Consider the following 23,881-nt stretch of genomic DNA (forward strand, 5'->3'; position numbering starts at 1 on the left):
TCTGAAGCCAATAAGCAGATTAGGGAGGTTGAGCATAATGTATAAGGAGCGTAAAAGGAAAACAAGCATATTGAGAAACAGCGTATGGCGAGGTATTACTGTGTAAGATTAGCTTGATATTGATATGTAGAAAGTTTGTCATGTTGAGGATCAGTCTTGTCATTCTATTCATGAATAGGGCTTACATGAGCTACCTTTCACAAAGGGAACATTTCTGAGAAAGCTTTTCAGTGGAACAAAGAAAGAGAAGCCAAAAGAGAGTCATAGTTTTAGAGGATGAGAGCATCAATGCAACTCGATCCATTTACACAACAGTGGAGAGGATGAGATAGAAACCTCTTCATCGATACAGAGGAGCTCTTTCATTTTTATTTAAATATTAATGAATAATTTTACAAATATATATCATGAATAATTTGGTTTAGTTCTGCTTGATATTGGAAACCTTTACCTGAAGGTAAAGCTTTTGAATGTCCTGTTTAATCCATGTTCTCAGGTTGCCTGGATCCAAGGTCCTGTCATTTGTAGAGATATGTTTTGCATTTTATGATAGTTTTTCAAATGTTATAATATACACGGATAAATAAAATACTGTCTAATTTGCAGCACACACAAATATACAATCCTAAAGACAGCTTCTGGTTCATTATTATCATTTCTTAGTGCTATTTTTTTAATGTAAATGTCTATTCTATGTGTAATGACTGGCACGACACAGTGCTGTGTTTATAAACATTGATGACATGTACTGCGTTTATTGACACGGTTTATTTATGTGCAGTGCAGACATTTAATGCTACTGAACAAAGAAGAGAGAATCGGAGTCCAGGTATGGTATAATGGTAAATCAGGTCCTCAAACATTGAAAATTTAATTTAGAGTTATTGACATTAATGTACTATCATGCCACAAAACAGGGATAGATAATGTTATTTCTAAATGCTCTGATGCCTCATCACGATACCGCATCAGTGAGCTCAAGTCAAGTGAGACAGGTGGTGTTCATCAGAGATTGTATATTTTGTATATTTCATCTCCTTGTCCTCAGGATTAAAGTGCTCGGGCGAATACCGTATACTTGTTTCAACAAACCTGTGCTTTGTTTTATGAAAACACAAAATGAATCGCAATTTGGTGAAAGGAAGGGAAAAGGACTTCGTAGTCACAGAAGCCCTAATAATTAATATGATGGCATGACTGTAAACATAACAATTTGCCTAAAGGGCCATTTTAAAGCATTTCTCACTCAATAGTGGAAGACCCTGCCATTCAGCAGCAAAATTGAAGCTTTGTCATAAATTGCACTCACTATTGTTTGGTCGTATGATGTTCAGATATCAACTTATTTTTTCATTATATCACCAATTTTCATATCTTCAAACACTTTGGTACTGTGTCGTCAGCTGGGTTGGATCAAGGAGACATCTGGGAACATTTTGCTGTTGAATCCGATTCCCAGGGTAATCAAATTCAGATACAGGGAGCCCTCGCTTAACGTTACCCCCTTTTAACATCGTTTTGCTGAACATTACGCCGTGAACCAATTAAAGACATATTTCGCTGTACGTCATTGCGTGCTTTGTTATAACGTCGTTAGAACTGTAATAACATGATGCAATTTAATCTCGGTTGCACTTCACATGCTTTATGTTGCAGTTTTTAATCCCTCAAGATGAGTCAAAATCACCCCAGGTGACGGTGTTGTTTCTACTCCCAATATATCATGGAAAAGCATCAGTAGTTTGGGAACCAAACTGGAAGTTTTGAATCGCTTTGACCAGAGTGAACGTGTGGTGGACGTTGATGTGATGCTCAGCCTTATACTGACCACAGGAAGGACAATTCTGACCAACGTTGACAAGATGTGTGCAAGTACCATGTCGGCAACTCCCATAAGTGCAAAGAAGATGAGTCGATCACAAAATAACACGATGGAGAAGATGGAGCATCGGCTGTCTGTCTGGGTCAAGGATCAAAACCGCTTGCAATGTATCACTTCCTCAACCCACACGCTTTCAAAGGATATTCAAAGCAGCATCTCCCGGTCCATTGGAGGGCAAATAATAAGGTGTGGATAAGTGGTGCAATCTTCTCTAATTGGTTGAACATTCTGGCTATCCCAGAATGGAAGGAATATTGTGCAAAAGAAAACGTGGATTTCAAGATTTTATTGCTCATTAATAACGCACCCGGTCATCCACTCAATCTCAACAATCTCAGTCGTGATGTTAAGGTTGTCTCATCACGATACTGATCACATCATCACGATACTGATCACTGATCACACGATACTGATCACATCACAGCAATGATTTAGCTAATGGATCAAGGTCTCAACAAGACTTTCAACGTATACTACACATGCAGGATGCTTGACCAACTAGTCAAATTCACCAATGCAGATGACCAGAAGTTTCTAACCAACTTTTGGAGGAAACGCTTCAGCATTTTGAATGCCATTTATATCACTGGCGAATCGTGGAAAGAGGTTACGGAGTTCTGCATGAATGGTGTTTGGAAGAAAATTTGGCCAGAAGTAGTGTGTGATTTCAGGGGCTTGCAAGATCTAGTCCCATCTCCCAAGCAACAAATTGTCAAGTTGGCAAGGAAAGCTGTATTCGATGAGGTGGAGGAAAGTGACCTCATAGAGATTCTCGAATATCATGGAGAATAATTGACAAACGAAGATCTGAAGGAACTTCAAGCTTTGAATGGATCGGAGGAAGAAGACAATGAAGAAGAACAACTTCATGTGTTATCCACCAAGTGTCTTGCTAAGGCTTGAACGGGTGGATTTTGCTTTGCAAATCTTCAGTGAGGATGATCCAAACATCTCACCCTAACCCTAACAGTAGTTCAATGGTGTCCAGAGCAGTTCCTGATGGCATAAGTTGTTATAAGGAAATTTACACAGAAAATAAAAAGAAAGCAAAATAATCCACTCTTGATGCTTTTGTGTTGGAACTCAGCAATGAGGAGCAAGAGAAGCATATGGAACAAGAGGAGGTGGTGGATGATCTTCACACGCACACCAGCCCTCAACCCTCACCCAGTCAGCTGTATTAAAGTGTTTTAAATAATTTTATTATTGTGTACTGTATTTCATGTCTACAATGGTCTTTATCAGGCACAAAAACTCTCCCTGGAACCTAAGCCATGCATTTACATTAATTTATATGTGGAAATTAGCTTCGCTTAACATCACGATTTTCAAGAACGCAACCATGACGTCAAAAGATGACTCCCTGGTATGAAGATAATATGATTGCAAAAGTAAGCTTCCTCGTATCATCACAGTTGTTGACTACAGTTTGTTATTGGGTCTACACACGGTCTGTTTATTTTTGCCCTTTTATCCTCATTAAAATTCACTGTTTATCAAACTCAAATTATCCTATTTACCAAACAGGACTACAAGGAAGTGCTGGATAAAGGAAAACCTCACCTGTTGCTCGATGTGCGTCCAGCTGTGGAGTTCGAAATATGCCATATATCACATGCCATTCGTATCCTTTTATTGGTTCCTTGTCTTGTGGTTTATAACCCAGTTCAGTGTGGGAGTCAACGCCGTGCCTGGAATAACCCAAACAAGAAATTATGTAGCTGGTGTTGGTTTCAACACAGCCGTTTCCGTTTTTTGGCATTGTACTGGTACGATGTGAATGTGATGACATGTACATTTGGTCTCCTAACTGTGTGTGTGTGTGTGTGTGTGTGTGTGTGTGTGTGTGTGTGTGTGTGTGTGTGTGTGTGTGTGTGTGTGTGTGTGTGTGTGTGTGTGTGTGTGTGTGTGTGTGTGTGTGTGTGTGTGTGTGTGTGTGTGTGTGTGTGTGTGTGTTGTTTGTTTCGAGAAATCTACTGTTTTAATGAAAAATACCTTTATTACTATCATCTAATGAGAATTATGCATCTTACTGTTAACAAATAAAGGAATGGCGAAAATTTAAATGCATCTTTCTCCACTCACAGCCTCATACCTGTCGGCCATTGATCCAAAAGTCTTTCACCTTGAAACTAACATCAAGGACGTGGCACCTTCTACACCTTTCAAAAGCTAAAGCAAAGAAACCAGGTTTGTAATCATGGCCATTCCACATACCCTCGTGCTATGTTCATTCACCCACCAAGTTTGCTACATCGTTCAAGCTTGTAAAATGATAAATCCATGTGTTTGAATCCACCATGTTGTGCTTTATCTTTTTAAAATCTGTTTCTTGCAGAGAAGCAAGCCGAAAATGGAATTTGTTTCCTTTTTTTCTGAATAGCTTAATGTAAAACATGTTTGGAGTTGTATTAGTCTACTTGAACACGGAGCATATCTTCAATGAGATTTAGTCGCTTTATCTAAAGCAATGTGTATAATGTAGATAAGTCCGTTATGTCAGAAAAAAGATATGAGTTGGTAAGTCGAACTTCACCGGTGAATCCTTCACCAAAGCAATGGTACAGACATGCCACTGGAGCATCTTGAGATGAGAAATCATCAAGCAGTGGAAAATCTGCAAGAGCTTGTCCTTCAGGAGATAAGCAAGCTGCCAAGTAATAATGCAAGCTTACCAGGTATGTCTGCTTCTTCAATGAGCTGCTACGAGTCCTGTCATCTGATTCAGTCTGGACAATTGTATTGGCTCAGTCATTGATCTTGGACTGAAACACTCAATTTGAATATTTATCAAGACAGAGTTGGTGGAACTGTGAGGGTTTCCTTCCTAAGGGCCCTGTCACACCTTGACGTTTTAGCTAGCGTATGGCAAGGTATCAAAATGTATGCAAAACGCTGGCGTATGCTGAACTATTGATGTTTTTTTCCAGTTTTGGACGTATGCATAACGTATTAGTAACGTACACAGAACGTTTTGATAACATATAGCTAACTTATATCAACGAATGCTGAGCGTGTTGTCGGCGTTCACAACCTATGCCCAACGATTGTCTAACTTATGCATAGGGCGCGGCAGCGTATCACCGACGATCACGTGGCGTAGGCTATTAATAGGCTGCGTCTCGACGATTCTAATCATAACTGCACTAGACATCGAAGTGTCAAGCCGCCGTCACACCTTGATGTTTTAGCCAGCATATGCCGACGTATGAAAAAATTGCCGAATACGCTGGCACACGTCAAATATGTTATGGGTAAGTTTGGTATACGTTAAGAGCATGCTGAAGCACGCTGGCATCCGTCGTAGTACGCTGAGTACGTCGACAAATTTTCAGCATGTTGAAAATTTTTCGACGTACTCGGCGTATGGCACACGTTCCGCATACGCTGACCATAAGTTGGAGGCACGTTACGCGATCATTGACACATGTCGACACACGTTACTTGTAAGTTACTCATAAGTCGAAACACGTCGAGGTAATGGTTAGCGTCGGTGTTCCAGACTCCCTGGTTTTTTTTCTTTGGTATGACTGTGATGTTGACACTTCGATTTCTAGTGCGGTTATGATTTAAATCGTTGAGCGGCAGCCTATTAATTATATTATTTTATAACCGCACGAGAAATTGAAGTGTCAACATCACCGTCATACCGAAGAAAAAAAATTAAAAAAAAAACCAGGGAGTCTTGAACACTGACGCTAACCATTACCTCGACGTGTTTCGACTTATGAGTAACTTACAAGTAACGTGTGTCAATGATCGCATAATGTGCCTACAACACATTACTCATAGGTTAGAAATACGTTTTGGGTATGCTAAACATTACCTCAACGTGTTTCGACTTATGAGTAACTTACAAGTAACGTGTGTCGACGTGTGTCAACGATCGCGTAACATGCCTACAACTTATGGCCAGCGTTATGCGGAACGTGTGAGTCATACGCTGGCATACGTCGAAAAATTTAAAGCATGGAAAATTTGTCTAACAGCTCGGCGTACTACGACGTATGCCAGCGTGTTCTTAATGTATACAAAACTTACCCATACGTATTCGACGTGTGCCAGCGTTTTAGACAAATTTTTCATACGTTCGCATACGCTGGCTAAATCGTCAAGGTGTGACAGGGCCTTAATCAATGGCTTATGATGTGGGGAACCAGGTGTAAGTCTCATATACCATAGGTTTGGCCAGTATCAAATAATGTCCTATTAATTCTTGCAAAAGTTTATTCATGCCTTTGTCCTGCATATACTTTATGATGCACTAGTGTGCTAATTTGACCTTGACTTTTGTTTATACAATTACCTGTAATGGAGCTTTGTGTGTATTACAAAAGGTATTCTCCAACTTTGTGTCCACACTTTCCCCACAAAACTGCAGGTTTTCATGTAGGTTTAGTGTGGAATTGTTTCGGATGCATACAGCACTCCTGCAAGATAAAATTCTTCATCTGCACTTTATTTGCGAAAAACGTCTTACCATCAAGGTGCTGTTTAATGTTGATGTCCTTGAATGGCAATCATCAACATGTCATGCAGCCAGTCTTCCTTGGGACTGAGACGCCGTCTGCCGGGAAGGCCCAGAATATCTTTACTTTGGTTTCCAACATAATAGCACCAATAATGAACCTGCCATCCACGGTACATTCATCATTTTGAAAAGGATGGGGGCCAAGTGAAGCCCCTCAACGAAGGCCAAGCAAAGTTTGTACCCTCCTAACGAGGAGTTTTTGGGCAAATTCCCAATGGCTGTAGATTTACTGAGCCGCAGTTAGCTGTTCCCAATTCCGGACCGCACACCAAGTCGATATTTCAATGGTATCAAACAGTGTTTATTTAAAAATTAGGGGAGGGAAGAACAAGAAGCAAGGATTTATGATGATATTTCTCTCAACTATATTTCCATGTGCCTTCGTTATCTTGACAATTTAAAGCATGAAGTTAATGGCCTGATCACACTCACACACGCACTAAGATACGGTAGAGATCATGAGACAAAAAACACCTTCTCCACATGTCATTCTTGTCGGGTAGTGATGGAATGGGGCGATGGTTCAAGCGGGAGAGGGATAGAAAGGGTGCGGCTCGTCCGGACTCTGTGGCTTGTTTTCTTCATACACACATGATGTCCCGATCTGTTTCAGCTTCCATTGCAATTACAATGGTCGACCCACTCCTCACTCAACTAGCTGTCTCCCTCAGTCTTGAACGGTTTTTACAAACTCTGCTTCCAAACTCTCTGATGTTTCCCTAAGATCTTCTCAAGTCTACCTCCCCACGTTCTGTCTGTCCTATGTCACCCTCCTGCCCTCCCTCTTCTCCCCTCGTCTGGCTTTTTATAACCTCATGCCCATGCGTAGCTTCGTGGTCCCATTGGTCTGCTGTCAGGCTTCTTACAATTTCTGACAGCTTCTGGCGGATTGGGAATGTTTCCACTCCCCGGGCTTGTGCAGTATTAAAAATCCAGTTTGGAATGTTGGCAGATTGGGTCAAACCCACAGAGTCACAGAAAGTCTTTGCTGCAATGCCATGGCTCGTTGTTGCCGAGCCAACATCCAGCTCTCTGGCACAGTGACAGATGAAATTGCCACATGAGAAAAAAAAGACTTGGGATGGGTGATTACAAGTTGATCCCTGACAGAGGGAAGAGAGAGTCGTCATCGTGGGGTGGACGTTATACCAAACAGCCATACATGTGGTTGTGGAGAGGTATACGCAGCCGGAGGTATTCCAGAGGGCTGGTGTAGGACATGCAGTGTGGGGTGTGTGATACACAGCAGGGGGTGTGGAATGTGCAGTGGAGGTCAGGTCAGGTCAGGTATGGGAGCATGTGCCAGAACAGCACGTCGCTGCGTCCACTTTCCGCCGGTACTCCAGGGGCCTCCGTCTGGCCATCCCCCAGGCAGATGCCAGGCCCATCCCCATCTCCTTGAGATGATGGTCAACCTGTTGCAACCATGAGGCACGTGGTCGACCCACTGGCCTCCTCCACTCATGAGACTCCCTCGCTGAGAGAATCTGGTGAGCAGGATCAGAGTCAGGAAAACGAGCCACATGTCCATACAGCCGCAACTGACGCTCACGGACTATGCAGGTAACAAATCTCATCCGAGTCTCTCTCAGCAACCGCTCGTCGGATACAAAATCCGACCAGCGATAGCCAAGGATTCTCCGAAGAGACCTGGTACCAAAGGAATTAAGTCTCCGTCTCAGATCCTTGGTCAGAGTCCAAGTCTCGCACCCATAGAGCAAGACTGGAAGTACCAAGGACCTGAAGACTCGGACTTTCGTCCTCCCGCACAGGTACCGGCAGCGCCACACCCCATGATCCAGTGAATCCATGACTCCCCAGGCCCGACCCAGACGTCTATTGACCTCTGACTCGCAGCCAGCAGAGACATGAATATCACTGCCAAGGTAAGTGAATCTCTCCACGACCTCAACATCCTCATCACAAACAGACACAGACAGGACAGCAGCATCCAAGATGTCACCGAAAGCCTGGATCTTAGTTTTGACCCAAGAAACCCGTAATCCCAACGGCTCCGACTCCTCATTCAGCACCTCAAGGGCCCCCAAGAGGATGTCTAAAGTCTCCGCAAAGATGACTGCATCATCTGCAAAGTCAAGGTCCGAGATCTTGACATTCCCAAATGACGCACCGCAACTTGATCTCTCCGACATCCTCCCTAGAATCCAGTCCATACAAGTGCTGAAAAGTGTGGGGGCAAGTACACATCCCTGACGAACTCCAGTAACAACTGGAAATAAGTCAGAGATGGTACCACCACACTTCACAGCACTCTCAGTACCAGAGTAGAGTTCAGACATCAGATCGATCAGTTTTGGTGGCACCCCACGAAGACCAAGAATCCTCCAGAGGACATCCCGATTCACTGAATCGAACGCTTTACAGAGATCAACATAGGCTGCAAGCAGCCCCTGCCGAAACTCTCGTCTGCGTTCGGTGAGGACACAAAGTGCAAGGATACGGTCAATTGTTGACCTCTTTGGTGTAAAGCCTGACTGCTCTGGACGCTGGTGCTCAAGCAGATGGTGGCGAACCCTATCGAGAATTATCCGAGCAAAGACCTTGCCCGGCACTGAGAGCAGCGTCACCCCTCGGTAGTTGTTGCAGTCTTGGCGAGCACCCTTCCCTTTCCAGAGAGGGACAACAAGGCCCCTCTTCCAGTCAGTTGGGATGATGCCTGTGTTCCAGGCAGAGCACAAAACTGCATGCAACGACACGAGTGCAGCATTTCCACCAGCCTTGAGAAGTTCGGCATGGATGCCACAGATCCCTGGAGCTTTGCCCCGTTTCAACTGGTTCACCGCAGCCCGTGTTTCCACAAGCGTAGGTGGACCACAGTTGATTCGAGGGTCAGCAACAGGGATTGTAACACCCTTGACGTCCAACTCGACAGTTGGGGGATCAGCCTGGTACAACCACTCAAAGTAACCGGCCCAGCGGGCCTTCACTTCAGACTCCTCTGTCAAGAGCCTACCACTCTCTGCTCGAACTGTAGTGCTCCGAGGGATGGGCTTGGATGAACGTAATGCGCGAATTCCCCTGTAAGCGGAACGAGAATCACCTGTCCACAGGTGATGCTCTACCCCCTCACAGATTCCTCGCACATAGGCCTCCTTGTCCACCCTCAGTGCACGTACAGTTTTACGCCTCAGCTCCCTGAACAGCTCAGCTCTGCCATTCAGCCTGGCCCTGCGACTCTGGTCAATGGTATCCAGTGTCCCTTGAGAGACAAAATTCTTCTTTGCCCTGCGGTGAGCTCCAAGGCATCCACCGGCAACATCAAGGACGGTGGTCTTGAAGGCGCTCCACAACTCTTCAGGACCCCCCAAAGCACCCAGACCCCCCAAGTGTCCACTCAGCCTGTTCGCAAACTCCTCAGCTACTCTCTCATCCCTGAGCTTGGCAACATCCAGCCTCGGCTGGGATGGTACCATTCTCCAGGATTTAAGGTGCAGCTTTAGAGTTGCTACAACAAGCCTGTGGTCAGTATTGAGGAACTGAGCACTCCGGTAGACCCTGCAGTTCTGGATCATCCTCCAACGACCGTCAATGAGGACATGGTCAATCTCCTTTGCCACACCGCCAGCGTTGGAATACCAAGTCCAGCGATGAGCTTGTGGGCGCTGAAACCATGAACCAGCCACACTAAGTCCATGACTTCTTGCAAAGTCAAGGAACTTAGTGCTATTCTGGTTCATAGTTCCTGACCCATGGGGACCAACACACACCTCATAACCGTCCCTATGAGTTCCAGTCGATGCATTGAAATGCATTGAAACGATGCAGTGGAGGGTGTGGGATGAATGCAGGGTACAGACGAGTAAGTGTTAACTGTTGTATATTGGCATTGTCTTCAAACTGAAATTCTCAAGACACCCAATTTTTTTTTTGGAGATAAGGTCAAGGCTTGTGGTCGAGCTACAACACTGAAACGATCTGTTCAAACTTGGCACACAGATAACGAATGCTGGCTTACATATGCACGCCATTTTTTTCTCGAAGATCAGATGCAATATGGCCGACTGGCAGCCATTTTGTTTCTTCAACGTGTCCCCAACCATTTCTCTGACATGCATGGTCCAATTTTGTTCAAACTTGGCACAAGCACAGCAAATGATGGCAAACACTTGCACCTGACTTTATTTTGCAATCTGATCAAAGATGGTAGACTGGCGGACTAGATAGTTGTAAAAAATAAAACCCAGTGTTGAACACGTCGTCAACCGTTTCTCGGAAATGCATTAACCAATCTTATTCAAACTTGGCACACAGGTCTTGAATGATGGCTTACATATGCCCGTCATTTATTTCAACCTCAGATCCAAGATGGCTGACTGTCAGCCATTCTGTTGCTTAAACGTATCCCCAACTATTTCGCGAACATGCATGGTCCGATTTTGTTCAAAATTCGCACAAGCACAGTACACAATGGCATACACTTGCACCTGACTTTATTTTACGATCTGATCAATGATGGCCAACTGGAAGACTGACAGCCGTTTTAGTTGGACATAAATATGGGCGAGCCCTCTAACTCGAGTGCCCAATTGTGCTTGCGGACGTCCTCCTGCAGTTGGGTTACTTTTATGAGGAGGTTGGTGGCAGGATTTGCACTCCGGCCACCATAAAACCCTCCATTCCGCAAAACATACAAACAGCATGAAAAAAAATCTGAAAACCCATAATGTGGGAGTACCTCCTGTGCAGCTTCCCTTTGCAAGGCAGCTCACCGAATGACGGGATTGGGGCAAAGCCTTCGGGACCCACAATCTTTGATGATAGGAGGGAAACCACAGGGTAACCTTCCCGGGTCAGATTGCGGAAGTGTGTGTTGGGGTGGTGCTGAGGTGTCGTCCACCAGACGGCGGTCTCCTTGGGTTAACCGAAGGCGGTCCCTTCGGGTGGGTGCCTGGAATTTCCTATCCCGAAGAGAGGATGATCACCTGTCTCTGTTATAATCTGAGCTCAAGCGTTTGGACATCAGTGTTGCAGCACTCTCTGAGGTTCGGAGAACGGATTGCGGCGAGATCATGGCGGGTGGTCACACCTACTATTGGTCTGGTCACTGATGGTAACCATACCCAAGGAGTTGCTGTAGCTGTATCCAATAAGCTGACTCCAATGATATATGAGGTAACACCGGTAAACGAGCGTATTATGAGACGAAGGATTTGTCACTCCTTGGGTGTCATTTCCCTGGTCTCTGTATATGGTCCAACTGAGGCGAGTGATCTCACCGTGAAGGACGCATTCTATGCCACGCTTGAGGCTGTGGTTGATCAGTGCCCCAAGGTGAGATACTCTTCCAGTGTTGGAGGATTTCAATGCATCAACTGGGACTGAGAGGGATGGTTAAGAGACATGTGTTGGTCCGCATGGGTCTAGAACTGTGAACCAGAAGAGCACTAAGTTCCTTGACTTTGCAAGAAGGTGGCTGGTTCATGGTTTCAGCCCCCACAGGCTCATTGTTGGGATTTGTATTCCATCACTGGCGGTGTGGCAAAGGAGATTGACCATGTGCTCGTTTATGGTCGCTGGAGGATGATCCAGAACTGCGGGGTCCACTGGAGTGCTCAGTTCCTCAATATTGACCACAGGCTTGTTGTTGCAACTCTTAAGTTGCACCTTAAATCAAGGAGAATGGTACCATCCCGGCCGAGGCTGGATGTTGGCAAGCTCAAGGATGAGAGGGTAGCTGAGGAGTTTGCGAACAGGCTAAGTGGAGATTTGAGGGTCTGGGTGCTTTGGGGATCCTGAAGAGATGTGGAATGCCTTCAAGGCCACCGTCCTTGATGTTGCCGTTAGATGTCTTGGAACTCACTGTAGGGCGAAGAAGAATTTTGACTCTCAAGGGACACTGGATACCATTGACCAGAGTCGCAGGGCAAGGCTGAATGGCAGAGCTGAGCTGTTAAGGGAGCTGAGGCGTAAAACTGCACATGCACCAAGGGTGGACAAGGAGGCTAATGTGTGAGGAATCTGTGATGGGATGGAGCATCACCTGTGGTCAAGTGATTCTTGTCCTGCTTTCAGGGGAATTCGCGCATTGCGTTCCTCCAAGCCCGTCCCTCGGTGTACTGCAGTTGGAGCAGAGGGTGATGGGCTCTTGATAGAGGAGTCCGAATTGAAGGCCCGCTGGGGCGGTTACTTTGAGCGGCTGTACCAGGTTGATCCACCAGCTGTCAGATTGGATGTCAGGGGTGTTACTATCCCAATTGCTGACCCTCCAACTGTGGTCCACCTTCATTTGTGGAAACACAGGCTGCAGTGAACCGGTTGAAATAGGGCAAAGCTCCAGGGATCTGTGGCATTCATGCTGAACTTCTCAAGCCTAGTGGAAATGCTGCACTCGTGTCGTTGCATGCAGTTCTGTGCTCCGTCTGGAACATAGGCATCATCCCAACTGACTGGCCTTGTTGTCCCTCTCTGGAAAGGGAATGGTGATCACCAGGACTGCAACAACTACCGAGGGAGGGGTGACGCTGCTCTCAGTGCTGGACAAGGTCTTTGTTCGGATAATTCTTGATGGGCTTCTCCACCATCTGCTTGAGCACCAGCATCCAGGACAGACAGGCTTTACACCAAAGAGGTCAATGGTTGACCGTATCCTTGCTCTTCGGGTCCTCACCAAACGCAGATGAGAGTGTCGGCAGGGGCTGCTTGCAGCCTATGTTGATCTCTTTAAAGCGTTTGACTCAGTGAATTGGGATGCCCTCTGGAGGATTCTTGGTCTTTGTGGGGTGCCACCAAAACTGATCCATCTGATGTCTGAACTACACTCTGGTCTGAGATTGTTGTGAGATGTGGTCATACCATCTCTGACTTATTTCCAGTTGTTACTGGAGTTCATCAGGGCTGTGCTGGCTACCTCAATTTTCAGCACTTGTGTGGATTGGATTCTGGGGAGGATGTCAGAGAGATCAAGCTGTACTGCTTCGTTTAGGAATGTCAAGATGTCTGACCTTGATTTCGCAAATGATGCGGTCATCTTTGCGGAGACTCTAGATAACCTTTTGTGGGCCCTCGCAGTTCTGAATGAGGAGTCAGAGCCGCTGGGATTACGGGTTTCCTGGGTCAAAACTAAGATCCAGGCTTTCACTGACATCTTGGATGCTGCTATCCTGTCTGTATCTGTTTGTGGTGAGGATGTTGAGGTCACAGAGAGATTCACTAACCTTGACGGTAATATTAATGTCTCTGCTGGCTGTGAGCCAGAGGTCAACAGACGTCTGGGTCGGGCCTGGGGAGTCATGGATTCACTGGATCATGGGGTGTGGCGCTGCCGGTACCTGTGCAGGAGGACGAAAGTCTGAATCTTCAGGTCCTTGGTGCTTGGTTCAGTCTTGCTCTATGGATGTGAGAGTTGGACTCTGACCAGGGATCTGAGATGGAGACTTAATTCCTTTGGGACCAGGTCTCTTCGGAGAATCCTTGGCTCTCGCTGTTCGGACTTTGTGTCCAACGAGCGGGTGCTGAGAGAGACTCAAATGAGACTTGTTACCTGCATAGTCCATGCTGTGGCTGTATGGACATGTGGCTCATTATCCTGACACTGATCCTGCTCACCAGATTCTCTCTACGAGGTAGCCTCATGAGTGGAGGAGGCCAACCCCGTGCATCGTGGCTGCAGCAGGTTGATCAGCATCTCAAGGAGATTGGGATGGGCCAATCATCTGCTTGGGGGATGACCAGACGGAGGCCCCTGGAGTAGCGGCGGAAAGTGGACGCAGTGACGCGTTGCTCCAGCGCATGCTCCCATACCTTACCTGACCTTTAACTCTGTACAGCAAAATAATGAAAACCTCGGGGGCTATGACGTTTTACATCTTTTTTCATTGGTTATATAGGGGGCTATTTTCCTCACCATTATTTGTATAGGGAGCTGTTTTCCTCACCATTATTTAGATAGGGGCCTGTTTTCCTGACCATTATTTATGTTGGGGGCCTGTTTTCATTGCCATTGTTTAGATTGGGGGCTATTTCCCTCACCATTATTTCGATAGGGGGCTGTTTTCCTCCATTATTTATATAGGGGGCTGTTTTGCTCACCATTATTTATGTAGGGGACTGTTTTCCTCACCATTGCTTAGATAGGGGGCTGTTTTCCTCACCATTGTTTAGATAGGGGGCCTGATTGCCTTGCCATTGTTTAGATTTTCCTCACCATTATTTAGATAGGGGGCCTGTTTTCCTTGCCATTATTTAGATAGGGGGCCTGTTTTCCTTGCCATTATTTAGATAGGGGTCCTGTTTTCCTTGCCATTATTTAGATAGGGGTCCTGTTTTCCTTGCCATTTTTTAGATAGGGGGCCTGTTTTCCTCAACATTATTTCGATAGGGGGCTATTTTCCTCACCATTATTTAGATAGGGGGCTCTTTTCCTCACCATTATTTAGATAGGGGGCTGTTTTCCTCACCATTATTTAGATAGGGGGCTGTTTTCCTCACCATTGTTTAGATGGGGGGCCTGTTTTCCTCACCATTGTTTAGATAGGGGGCTGTTTTCCTCACCATTATTTATATAGGGGGCTGTTTTGCTCACCATTATTTATGTAGGGGACTGTTTGCCTCACCATTATTTAGATAGGGGGGTGTTTTGCTCACCATTGCTTAGATAGGGGGCTGTTTTCCTCACCATTGTTTAGATAGGGGCCTGTTTTCCTCACCATTATTTATGTAGGGGACTGTTTTCCTCACCATTGCTTAGATACGGGGCTGTTTTCCTCACCATTGTTTAGATAGGGGGGCCTGTTTTCCTCACCATTATATAGATAGGGCCTGTTTTCCTCACCATTGTTTAGATAAGGGGCTGTTTTCCTCACCATTATATAGATAGGGCCTGTTTTCCTCACCATTGTTTAGATAACGGGCTGTTTTCCTCACCATTGTTTAGATAAGGGGCTGTTTTCCTCACCATTGTTTGGATAGTGGCCTGTTTTCCTCACCATTGTTTGGATAGTGGCCTGTTTTCCTCACCATTGTTTAGGGCCCTGTCACACCTTGACGTTTCAGCCGGCGTATGACAAGGTATCAAAATGTATGTAAAACGCTGGTGTACGCCGAACTATTGATGGTTTTTTTTCCAGTTTTGGACGTATTCATAACGAGTTGGACGTATGCATAACGTATTAGTAACGTACACAGAACGTTTCAATAACATATAAATGACTTATAACAATGAATGCTGAGCGTGCTGTCGGCGTTCACAACCTATGCCCAACGAAAGTCTAACTTATGCGTATCGCCGACAATCACGTGGCGTAGGCTATTAATAGGCTGCGGCTCGACGATTCAAATCATAACCGCACGAGACATCAAAGTGTCAAGCCGCTGTCACACCTTGATGTTTTAGCCAGCGTAGGCCGACGTATGAAAAATTTGCCGAATACGCTGGCACACGTTGAATACGTTATGGGTAAGTTTTGTATACGTTAATAGCACGCTGAAGTACGCTGGCATACGTCATAGTACGCCGAGTACGTCGCCAAATTTTCAGCATGTTGAAAATTTTTCGACGTTTGCCAGTGTATGACACACGTTCCGCATACGCTGACCATAAGTTGGAGGCATGTTACGCGATCATTGACACACGTCGACACACGTTACTTGTAATTTACTCATAAGTCGAAACACGTCGAGGTAATGGTTAGTGTCAGTGTTCCAGACTCCCTGGTTTCTGTTCTTTTTTTTCTTCGGTATGACGGTGATGTTGACACTTCGATTTCTAGTGCGGTTATGATTTAAATCGTTGAGCGGCAGCCTATTAATTATATTATATTATATATGGTATAATATATAATATTATTATATTATAATATAATACTTCCTGGTTCTGACCCACTTCCTGACACGATCACTCAGGAATGAAGGAGGTTCCTACCCTAATCTCCTCGCTAATCCCCAAACCGGGCTCGCTTCCTTCATCCTCACTGCTTCTAGTCCAGTGGAAAAAGTATGATATTGGGTTGAGGTGTGTTTTTTGATATATACAATGTTTTATTGTTGTTTCTAGGTCTTTGATATCGATTGATAATAAATCAAGAGGGTGCCAAAGTTGCACCCTTGGGGAAATTTTTTTATACACATTTAAAAAGATGAATCGTTAATCAAAATATGCCTACTTTTCAGACAGTATTAAATCCTCCAATATTGAACATACACAAGTACTGTGCACACAACACGTTTAAATGACCTATACTACAGGGTGCCCCACAGAAAACCAGGAAATTTGAGATTTAGAGATTTATTTTGCCGTATTTTACCATATCAAAAAACTAACATATAAATTTTCTAACCGTTTTTTTTTAAATTTCATTTCAGAATGCAGCAGTTATCACATTTTCAACGTGATGTGATTGTTTTACACTACATCTAAGTTTGCTTTTGTTTTGTTTTAAATAAACTACCAAATTTCCTGGTTTTCTGTGGGGCACCCTGTATATCATATTGTGTTATTTTCATTAATCTTTGAACCAATATATCCTTCTTTCGAACACAATATACATTTTTCCACACATAAACATCGTAATATTTGATACAAAATTGAAATATGCGATGGCTGAAAGGAAATAACAACAGATAGTCATTAAGCTTACGTGTCATCGGACTTGTCATCTAGCTCGTCATCAGCGTGGGAGTTGCCGGTTTTTGTTCGCTCATTACAGCAGTCGTCGCTCCCGTTGCAGCTGCAGAACATGGAGCAGGCGAGTTGGGCCACAACACATCCACATATGGCTGTTGAGCATGGCGTGTTTGACGAACATCCACATTTGATGAATATCCACATTTGATGATTTGCAGAACTTCAACAGGAACAGGTGGCACCTTGTCTGCCACTGTCACTGGAACCAACCCCTGACCAGATTCATCCTTCGACCAGCCAGACCGAACAGGATCCAGACTGGGTGGGTCAGGGGACAAAGCAGACTTCCAGATGATCATCTGGTAATGTGCCCGGTGTACATGCTGAAGGAATGACTCAGTTGTGGGAGGAAGCGTCTTCACTTTAGGTGCAGCTGTAATCTTCTTGTTTGACATCTTGGAAGACCATACATCATAACGAATGGCTGACATATTGCTTTTCTGTTTGGATCCATAACAAGCACCAATGAACCTTGTGGCCTCGGAAACAACTTCATTCATCTTTGCTTCAGGATCTCCAAGACTTCGTAACAGATGACCGAGTCGCATCTGTTTCAGTGCTGTTGTCTTACCTATGCCCCACATATCTGAAACCGTGTCACAGCCGGTCATCGCATGTATTGCACAGAGTTGCTCTGAATTTCCTCCCTGTTGCTGTGATGTCGCCTTGATGTCCAAAATTTGTTGACCAGCAATGGGACTCACCATCATTACTTCACATGTGAGTTTCTGTTGATGGTAGAAATGGACGAGCAACACGAAGACGTCTCCTAATTTTGGTTAAATCTGTGAGAGGAGATGAAGCAAGGTCGGACTACAATCATCACGAATGATGTCAGCACTTATTTCTGTCACATAACTGTTCAAGTCAGGAACAAGTTGTTTTGTCTCCTTTGTTATTCTTGCTGCGACTTTGCGGATGTCCAAATCATCTTGGTCATCATCGTCGGGTATTATCTTGAGATGAGAAGCTTTGCTCCAGAACACATGAATGCTTGCAACCCCAACTCTGGAGAGGACTACAAAGTCTGACCCAAAATGTGTTGAAAGATGTTCAATCAATATACATCGTTTCAGCTGAATTCCCTCAAGAGATACATACAGGTTGTATACTTCAACAGAGTTCCAGATCCGTGTTGGGTCATTGCTGAGTTTATGGATGACCTCTACAAAGGCAGGATCTGCACATTCATCTGTGTGATGCTCTGACTTCCGATGGGCATACATCCTACCTCTTGGACCCATGAACTTTGTCATGCACTCCTTGTGGTACTGTGCATCTGCTGCATGAAGGTCGCTGACAGCTCCTTGCACCCGTATCCTGACCTGCTGGGCAATTTCATCCTCTCGAATGGAACATATTTCCAGAATGGAATCTTTGAAGCTCTTCATGCCAGGCCCCCTTTCAGCAGTTCTGCAATGGACTACTCTTTTCCATCTATGAGGATGACGTGGGTCGGGGGCTGGTTCACACACCTCACCACAAAATAAGCAGTGTGTCAAGAAATCAAACTGGGCAATTTCTGATCGACGTGTTCTTTTTGGAGGGGGTGTTCCACTGCTTTCGTTGCTATTTGCCTCCACAAATCTTTTGATGTGGGTCTTTGACGTATATGTTGAAACAACTTTTGTGACATAAGAGTGCAGTGTTAGGATCATCAGCTCGTCTATGCTCTAGTTCCACATGCAACCCATCACTACGGATTTTGCTACTGTCTATGATAGTACGCAGGCGCCGGGGCTTGGCAGAGATAAGACTTTCTTTTGATTTTCCACAGTTGAAGAGACACCCCTCTGCTTCATTGGATGCCATGTTTCAAGTCAGTCTGGAATAAGAAAGAGACAGAAGAATAAATACTTATATGATATGGTCAAAACAACAAATGGTTCAAAATTATCACATATAAACTATTGCATTTTATGTTACAGGAGTATGCATTCATGTTTATTTCAATGTGTCTGGAATCTATGTATTTTCACCAATTGTCATCATGGGTGTACCATGAATTAAGCATCTGAAATATATATGGAAAGTAAATATATATGCAAGTTGTTTATTAATTATCTATTGGCGCATATTCTAGGTTAAACCGATGTTATTTGCTATTCACAACAAAATGTGATTTTAAGTGCATTATTCTGCCCCTGGATGATTTTATCATAAATTTCTATGTAATATATGGTAACAGGCTGTAAATAGTCTAGCTAATTTTGACATAGGTACTACTACTTCATAAAAAAATATTTTAGACAAGTCGACAAAATGTTGATAATTATCGCTCGAAAACATTCCCTTTTTCAAATGGCAATAAAAAAAATTCCCCAAAAGTGCCAAAGTGGCACCCTCTTGTTTTGAGATGAGTACACATACGAGTTCCAGAAATTGCAATAAAACATTGTATATACTGCAAAACACAGTCAGTCAGGATTCCACTGGACTATTCCGTAGACTTGCGTAATCCTGCACGTCGGCCATTTTGTGGAACGGCTTTCTTCCCGCGTGCGCCAAGGGAATTCCCCCCCCCCCCAATTTTTTTTTCATTCACAACACACTCCACTGCGTTCTCCTGACACCAATTAATCCTCGGGTTGTAAATCCCACTCCTGATAAACCAATTGTCGTGTCCAGCTCCGTTAACACCGAGGCTGGGTGGATGAGCCCAACCGGCGGTTTACGACCTCAGACGACGTTCCGAATTATTGGCGAACAACACATGCGTGTGTCATGAGGAGAGACATGAAAACATTACAGCTTTTAAAACCAACAGGTTTATTTCCTGTATCACAACCAATAAAAACCAGGGATGATTGAATTGCAAGGAGATGACAACTGTGGGTTGGGAGGGAAGGGAATGTGATTAATAAATAATTATATACAGTGAGGTAAAAATGAGTCCCAAGCAACTAAGGCACCTCATTCTGGACACAGTCACAGATGGGGAAAATGGAACAAAAACCAGGGGACTCAGCTCTGGCGGCAGCGGGGACAAGCAGGTGATGAGGGACGAGGAGCAGGATGATAAGGAGACAAAGCACACGGGCAGACAAAATTGGCACGGGGCGAAGAAAGGCACAGGCAGGCAGAGGCTGGCCGAAGCAGGCAGGCAGGACAACCTCCTCTGAGCTCTCCTCACACTCTTTCTTCTCAGGCTTCTAACTCTGTCATCTCCAACTCTCTGACCATCTGCCCGATTAGAGTCCTCCCTCTTCTCTCGGGGAAACGCTCCATCCCTCCCAGGTGATCAATCGCTCCGCCCCTCGGGAGATGTTCATAGTTCCACCCCCCTCTCCCTCCTTTCGTGCAGAGTCTCCCGACACCCCCGGTAAAGTTTGACATAGAGGTTATACACACAATTTCCTTAACCATAATCCCTAACTAATCATTACCATGCACCACCCCCTGTATGGCACACATGCAAACACGACAATTCTTAAGCTAACGTTTCCCTCATTGTACAACGAGATGGCCAACTACTTCAACATGGACCATGCTACTCTATACATTCCTATCTGCTCTATGATAATATCTAACCACCACCACCACCATCCACCCCCCCCCTAAACAAAACAAATGTAACGATATGTATATTATGCATTAAAATAAATGTATAGAATGAAAATTAGCCGAAATGGAGACATTATAAATTGCAACAAAAGGTGTCGAAGCTCAGAGTCCCCACAGCTCAAAGCTCACTAGGCCAGGGCACACGGATCACTGGTATCAGTGATGAGATCACCTGCACCATGTCTGCATTATTAAGATTGGGGCGATTTTTCCTCACCATTATTTAGATTGGGAGAGTGGGGGAATGAAATGTGTTGTTAGTTGTATTTAATGTCACATTTTGTGTTTCAAATAAAATTGTCTTGTGGTTTTCCTGCATTTAGAATAGGATTTTGTGTTTAAAATAAACTTTTAGCATTATTTAAAACTGAAAATACAGTAGCAGAATTTGGTTGTTTGGTGCATTGTACTTTAAGCAATTTTGTTTTTTGTTTTGTAAATGTTTTTTATGATGTTTCCTTGCAATGGCGGAATGATTTTTTTTTTCTTCATATCCTTTCTCTCCAGTGTGTGTGTGTGTGTGTGTGTGTGTGTGTGTGTGTGTGTGTGTGTGTGTGTGTGCGTGCGTGCGCACACATAATTTGAAGCATACACCACACTAATGAATATGCCTTGTAAAGTTCTTTGAAAGAATGTGCTTATCAAAAGTACAACAATATTTATTCGTTGCCATTTTTATTATTATTTAAAGATGAGAAGTTTTACACTTTTTATGGTATTATTAGAGTATTTTTTATTTCATGAAGTTGTTTTTTTTAAACTATTTGAATGAGCAATTATGAAGGCAATATAATTATTTAGTTAATGGTTTATGTGGTCACATCATTTTTGGCAAGTTAAGAGGTCAAGTGGTCCAGAACTCTCATTTCTCTATGCTACTTACATGCCAAGATGGAAGAGAGCAGGAAAAAGTACTCCAAAATAATTGGACTAGTTTTATGAAGTGAGCTCAACTCGAAGAGCATTATTGTAAATCAATACATTGGCAGTACCTGTTGTCAGTCCAGTTTTGGTATTCTTAACGAGTCACTCTTAGACCTCAGGCAAATTGACACAAAGACCACAAAGCTTCAAACCTGGCACAGATGCATCACCTATGAGTAGATGTTGACATCTACCTGCTGAGACGAAAATGTGGCAGAGAGATTATACAGTTGGAAACAGTTGCCAAGCTTTCCATTGTGGGCCAAGATACATTCTGTATTACACTGAAGATTAATCTATGCAACGAACCCTATCCCATGAGGCCAGAAAGCCTAAGTGTTCTATCTTAAGACCGGTCAAACATTGCAAGGTGGAGGTGGCATGAGAGCATGCACTTCGTGATGACAGAGCAGCCATAAGAAGAAACAAGGAGGAACAAAACGGCGATGAGAAAGAAGATCTCAGGAGATCCACAAAGCCACATGAGGTGGGCAGGGATGGGGGCATTGATGTACCTGATCGTGAACATTAGTTGAGACCAAAGAAGCGACAGTTTTGTGAGGCACAATGATTCACACTGACAACCATCCACAGAAACAAACCTGACAGTGTTATCAAGCACAAGAAGAACAACCAGTGCCATGTGACAGATGGAGCTGTCACATCAGAAAATAGCTTCACAATGAACGTGAAAGAGACTGAAAAGGTGTCCAAGTACAAACAACTACAGATCGAAATACAGTGCATGTGGCACATACAAACAGTTGTGATGCCAGTGGTTATCACTGTAACAGTTCTGTTGAAGAAGAACCTACAAACAAGTTGATAACATCCCTGGCAACATTCGATCAAAACTGCAATAGACAGTTATCGTAGGTACTATTCACATTCTGCACAAAATTCTGGACACTAATAGCTGTAGCACCACACTAATACCCATAAACTGCTGAAGACTATGGCTTTGTGTTCAGGTTATGGAATCACTTTGCAATTCATATTGTTATAAAAAAATAAACAAAGTATTAGATGAACAGGTTGCATGTGTATGTGGAAAACATTGGATAAGAGAAGAAAAATGAATGCTTCCCTGTTTGAACGAACTTGTACTCTGCACACAGCAAATGCATCATTTGTAAAAACTGCTCGTCTCCCCCTCTCTCCAATGGCCCTTCTCTCTAGTCTTTATCATCTGCAAGCAAGGAAATGACTCCCAAAAGGCAGTGCTGCTTCTCCGAGAGTTTCTGGCAGCGGAACCTGTCACTCTGATGGACATCCAGGGTGGCCTGACGGCATGGGCAGCATGTGTGGATCTCACGTTCCCACAGTATTAAACTCCAACCTTATCATACAGAAGCTGGGGCCTACTTCATTAATCACTCTCCTCATTTGATGCAACTCGTGCTCTGGGCCATCCTTTTGTGCAGATTCAGCAAGCAGTGCATTCGAGGATATTATCTGGTGCCTTTCTTTGGTCTTTCTGATATTGCAAGCAAAGCAACTTGACTGGGGTGTGGATATAGACTTTCAAACTGAACCCCCCCCCCTCTTCCCCACCCTACCCCACCCTCATTTTCTGTCACACTCTCACAATCCAACATCCACCCCGTTATTTTTGTTGTTCTCCTCTTCCCTTTACAAGGGGTGCGGTCCGATGACACCAAGCTTCTTCCCTGCCTTGACCACAATACTCCTGCACCTCCCTCTGTCCTCACCCAACTTTCTCCACTCTCCAACCACCCGAACCTTACTGATATCCCTCCTCACACAATCCTCCTACCTTGCTCCCTCAATCTATCCGCTCTCTTTGCCATTCTGTCTTCCCCCATCGGCACAAAACTATCCAGCTCACTTCAGCCGGCATCTCAAAGCCATCTTTATGCATTTACAATCCTTACCTTCTTTTGTTTGATCTCCCTCCTATTTGTTATGTGTGACGATTGCATCATTTCTAAATTATCTTTCCTTGCTCGATTACTTTTTTTTTTTCTAAACGAATGCCACATGATTTTCAAAGGTGTAAATGCTACGCATCATGTTTGAAATTAAATAGTGATCAAGTCGATTTTGAAGATGATATAAGTTTTGTGTAATCAGTTTAGTCTTTCTGAACACTTGTACGAGTGCAGAGAGCAGCATGACTCGTTTCTTGTAACCACGGTCTCTCGGGTTCATCATTTACACTAAGAGATGCCTTTGCCATCACTGGGACAAATGTCAAAGGCATTGTAGTGCTCCGTCTCCATAAATATTGAGTTAGACACTCAAATTTTCTGTTTTAGTTGTCACTAACAATTAATACTTCAAGCTTTTAAAATATCTCGGAACGCAGCCAGTAACA

At 44.2% G+C, this 23,881-nt stretch overlaps 1 protein-coding gene across 2 annotated transcripts in view; it reads left to right on the forward strand.

Annotated features, from left to right (window-relative positions):
* Window positions 1-23,622, forward strand: part of MOCS3 (molybdenum cofactor synthesis 3) — an 84,572-nt gene extending 60,950 nt beyond the window's left edge. For both annotated transcript variants that reach the window (XM_085890300.1, XM_085890301.1), the window contains 4 exons: window positions 782-829; window positions 3,410-3,506; window positions 4,450-4,560; window positions 22,723-23,622. In XM_085890300.1, coding sequence (XP_085746426.1) covers window positions 782-829; window positions 3,410-3,506; window positions 4,450-4,560; window positions 22,723-22,874 — 408 coding nt within the window. In that variant the 3' untranslated portion in view covers window positions 22,875-23,622. The remainder of the gene's footprint in view (window positions 1-781; window positions 830-3,409; window positions 3,507-4,449; window positions 4,561-22,722) is intronic.
* The last annotated feature ends 259 nt before the right edge of the window (window positions 23,623-23,881 follow it).

This window comes from Eptatretus burgeri, chromosome 7, assembly GCF_056783735.1.
Source record: "Eptatretus burgeri isolate ZD-2024b chromosome 7, Ebu_testis_v1, whole genome shotgun sequence".
NCBI classification, from domain to species: Eukaryota; Metazoa; Chordata; class Myxini; order Myxiniformes; family Myxinidae; genus Eptatretus; species Eptatretus burgeri.